The sequence below is a fragment of the Tupaia chinensis genome, unplaced genomic scaffold (assembly GCF_000334495.1).
Source record: "Tupaia chinensis unplaced genomic scaffold, TupChi_1.0 Scaffold147003_1, whole genome shotgun sequence".
Lineage (NCBI taxonomy): Eukaryota > Metazoa > Chordata > Mammalia > Scandentia > Tupaiidae > Tupaia > Tupaia belangeri.
The window spans coordinates 1,410,392-1,413,862 of record NW_006206856.1 but is presented as its reverse complement, the minus strand read 5'-3'; the positions used below and the strand labels follow the sequence as shown (position 1 = coordinate 1,413,862).

Below are 3,471 nucleotides of genomic sequence, written 5' to 3'. Positions count from 1 at the left end.
AGAAATCCACTCTGCTGCCTGTGGCTGGGCTGGGGGCTCCAGAAGCCTGCCCCTCATCACCCTGGCTCCTGGTCAGGTGCTGGGTGTGTCCTGGCTGTGGAAAGGTGTCCTGGATGCTCAAGAGCCAGTGATGAGACAGCTGCAAACGGCCCTCGGGCTGGGTCTTTGTGGGCTGTGGCGTTCCCTGACCCGGCAGCCCTGGGAGGAGAGCGGACTTCAGCTGATAGCGAGTGGCCTCTACTGAGCCAAACATCAGCCCAGACCCAGCCTCCGGAGGCCCCAGCCGATCCCCGGTATGGGCCCTCCTGCAGAGCCTTCCTCTTGATCCCAGAGAGGGGGGGAGGCCCAAGGAGAGGTCACTAGGGCCTCCCAAAGTCTCTGGGTCTCTGTGGTCCTTTCTGTCTAGGAAAATAGATGGGGCTGTCATTGGGCAGGCAGAGTCCCAGCCCCAGGAAAACCATTTCCACACCCCTTTTCCCACCCATGTGGTCTCAACCTGGGACTTGCTTCTCCACCAAGCACCCTGTGATGCAGGAAAGCCTGTAGTTCCAACTGGGAGGTTAGTCACCCTGTCCGGGACACCTCCCCGGCAGCTCGCCTTCCCCCAGCCTGGAGCACACGCCTCCATCTGTCCTGGTTGTCTAAGTAGAGGCAGCCATTCTGTGACCTCTACGGGGACAGCATGGTGGTGCCGCTGCTTCTGCGGTATCCAGGTTGCCTCGAGCCTGGGAATGCCCAGGAGTGAATGGCATTTAGACTCAGCCATGCTGGGTGGGTCTCTGGGGTGAGGATGGCAGAACTGCCACACTCCACCTTCCATCTAGGCAGAGCACTCCCTGGTGGTTTTAATCCCGCACCTGGCTCAAGCAGTGTCCCTTGGGGCTGTCATGGGTAGTATGGAGGAAAATGGTCAAGCATGCTGGCTCCAGACAGGGAGAACGGGGCCCAAATCCGCCTTCCCGAGACGCGCACCCCTCCAGGCTGTACCCTTTCGAGTACCTCGTGCCGTGTCTATCACCTCCCTGCCACTGCCCAGACGCAGGCAAGCTTGGTGTTCCCTGCGCCTGAAGTATGCGTGCACGATGCCTGCCTGCCGCTTTGTCTTATGGGGGGAGTTGAGCCCTGCCCCAGCCCCTGCCTCTGCCTGCAGTTGGGACCTTTGAGATCCCCGAGGACTTAGAGGAGCGCGTGGAACAGCAGAGCATCGGCGCTACCACCCAGCAGCTCACCCAGACTGACTTTCCACTGCAAGCCTATGAGCCCAAGGTGCAGGTGCCCTTCCAGGTGCTGCCCGGCCAGTGCCCCCGCAAGATCGAGATCGAGAGGTACGGCCGGGTGGGCTGTGGGGCAACCTGTCCTCTGGGGGGTGGTGTCTGCCCCACTCGGGTCAGTGCCTGCAGACCAGGTGGTGGTGAGGAACTGGGCAGGCACCCTCCCCCCAGTGTGGAGTCTGTGCACAGCGTTTGATCCATTCTCTAGGCCATTGGCGTCTTAATAGGAACAATCGCTTTCCTTGCCTTGGGGAGGGTGGCCGGTAGTGTAGTGAGATGTGATTGCTGGGATGAGACTGGACAGTTGGAGACCAGGGCACCATCCCTGGCCACCACACACTTCCTGATGAGTCCCAGAGGGCCTTGGAAGGACCCTGGGCCACACCCTCAACCACCAGGACCCATGGGTCCTTGCCGACACCCACCCAGCCACCTCCCTGTCCTTGGCCAGGAGGAAGCGGCAGTACCTGAGCTTGGACATCGAGCAGCTGCTGGCCAGTGAGGGCATTGACTCCAACCAGCTCATGCCCAGGCACCCAGACCCGAAGCACCCCCAAACCATTGAACAGGGCCACGACCCGCTCTTTCCCATCTATCTTCCACTGAAGGTAAGCTGGGCTTCCAGGATGCAGACGACTGATGGAGAGACAGGAGGTGCAGGGCCCCAGCTGAGGCTCAGCGGTCTGACCTGAAAGGACTTCCTGCCCCAGTCACGAGTGCTCACACCAAACAGGGCAACTGAATGATCAGAACCCATCCTTGCAACGTGGAACATGCTAGGTGGGGCAGGAGGTGCCCCCAGGACCCCTGGTATGCTGATTCTCTGCTCCTTTTCTGGGAGCCTGGGCAACCTGTGTGTCTGACCTTTGGCCCCACCATGGACACCTAGAAGCAGCCTAGCTGGACTGTGTGTTCAATACAGGCTTCCCTGACTAGGGCCCACTACGGCTGGGGAACTGACACTGGGCTTACCTAAATGGGGAGACCGGGGATGGGAGAGGGCACCGGTGCCACTCCCTTGGGGTACAGATGGGGAAACTGAGTCTAGGGAGGAGAAAGAGGGAGCATAGCCTGGCTCCGACCTTCACCACCTTCCCTCTCTGTGGCCCTGAGTGGCTGTGCCTGATGGTCCCCGTGGGGAGGCAAAGGTGAATCCAGATGCACGCACCCCCTAGAGGCTGCCTCCTGCCAGCCCTAACCCACCATTGTTTCCGAGTTGGGGTGGGTGCTGGAAGACCCCAGGACCCCCTCTTCTCTTGGGCTAGAGCTGAAAAGAGGGAGCCCACATCCTGCCAAGCTTCCAGACACACTCTGCTGAGCCAGGCGGGAACCCAGGGGTTCACCCAACCAAACCCCGAGCATCAACAGCAGAGGAGGGCCTCAGCCCCGGGCCCCCACCTGCAGCTCCCTTATCTTAGGCATCCCCATCCTCTGGCAGGCTCTGCTCCACCTGGGCCCCACTCGCCAGGGACCTGCTTCCTCCCAGTATCTGCCTGCATTCTTCCAGGTGTTTGATAATGAGGAGTTTGACTGCCGGACTCCCAGGGAGTGGATGGACATGGGTTTGGAGCCGGGGTCTCTGGGCCGGAGACCCGTTCCTGGAAAAGCACTCTTGCCCACCGATGACTTCCTGGGGCATGGTGAGCAGGGCCAGCCTGGGGCGGGGGCACCATCTCATCCCAGCTACAGCCCTGCCATGACTCCGGGACTCCCTGGGACCTGGTAGCCTTGAGAGGAAAGGAGCTTCTGAGGCCTTCCAGCTGAGACACAGGCCAAGCAGAAACAGGCCACACAGAGGCAGGAAATGCAAGGACCAGGGATGACTGTCAGGAGAGCCAGGGAAGGGACAGCTAGATGGTGTCTAGTCTTTAAAAAACAAACAAACAAACAAAAAACACATGGCTTTGGGACCAGAAGATGGCATGATGGTTACATTGCTGGATTCCCACGTAGTCGACTGCAGTTTAAGTCCCAGATCCGATGGCTTAAAACTCATGGTGGTGCATGTGAGTACATACCGGAAATACCGAGCCTGGAAAAGGGATTGCGGCATGGCTACCCCTCTGGGGAGTGATTTCTTGCTTTCTTTCTCTCTGTCTCTGTCTCTCTCTAGCAAGCACATGTGCCCTATACAAAAGTTTCTCTTAAAAAATTATGTACAAGCTTGTTGGAAATGTTCAAACGGGCACAGGGGGCATTC

General features: G+C 59.2%; 1 protein-coding gene across 1 annotated transcript in view; it reads left to right on the top strand.

Annotated features, from left to right (window-relative positions):
* DNAH1 (dynein axonemal heavy chain 1) overlaps window positions 1-3,471 on the top strand; it is a gene marked incomplete in the record, with an annotated part of 89,651 nt that overhangs the window by 7,066 nt on the left and 79,114 nt on the right. Inside the window, 3 exon segments of the mRNA XM_027768604.1 lie at window positions 1,151-1,325; window positions 1,723-1,879; window positions 2,779-2,911. Coding sequence (XP_027624405.1) covers window positions 1,151-1,325; window positions 1,723-1,879; window positions 2,779-2,911 — 465 coding nt within the window.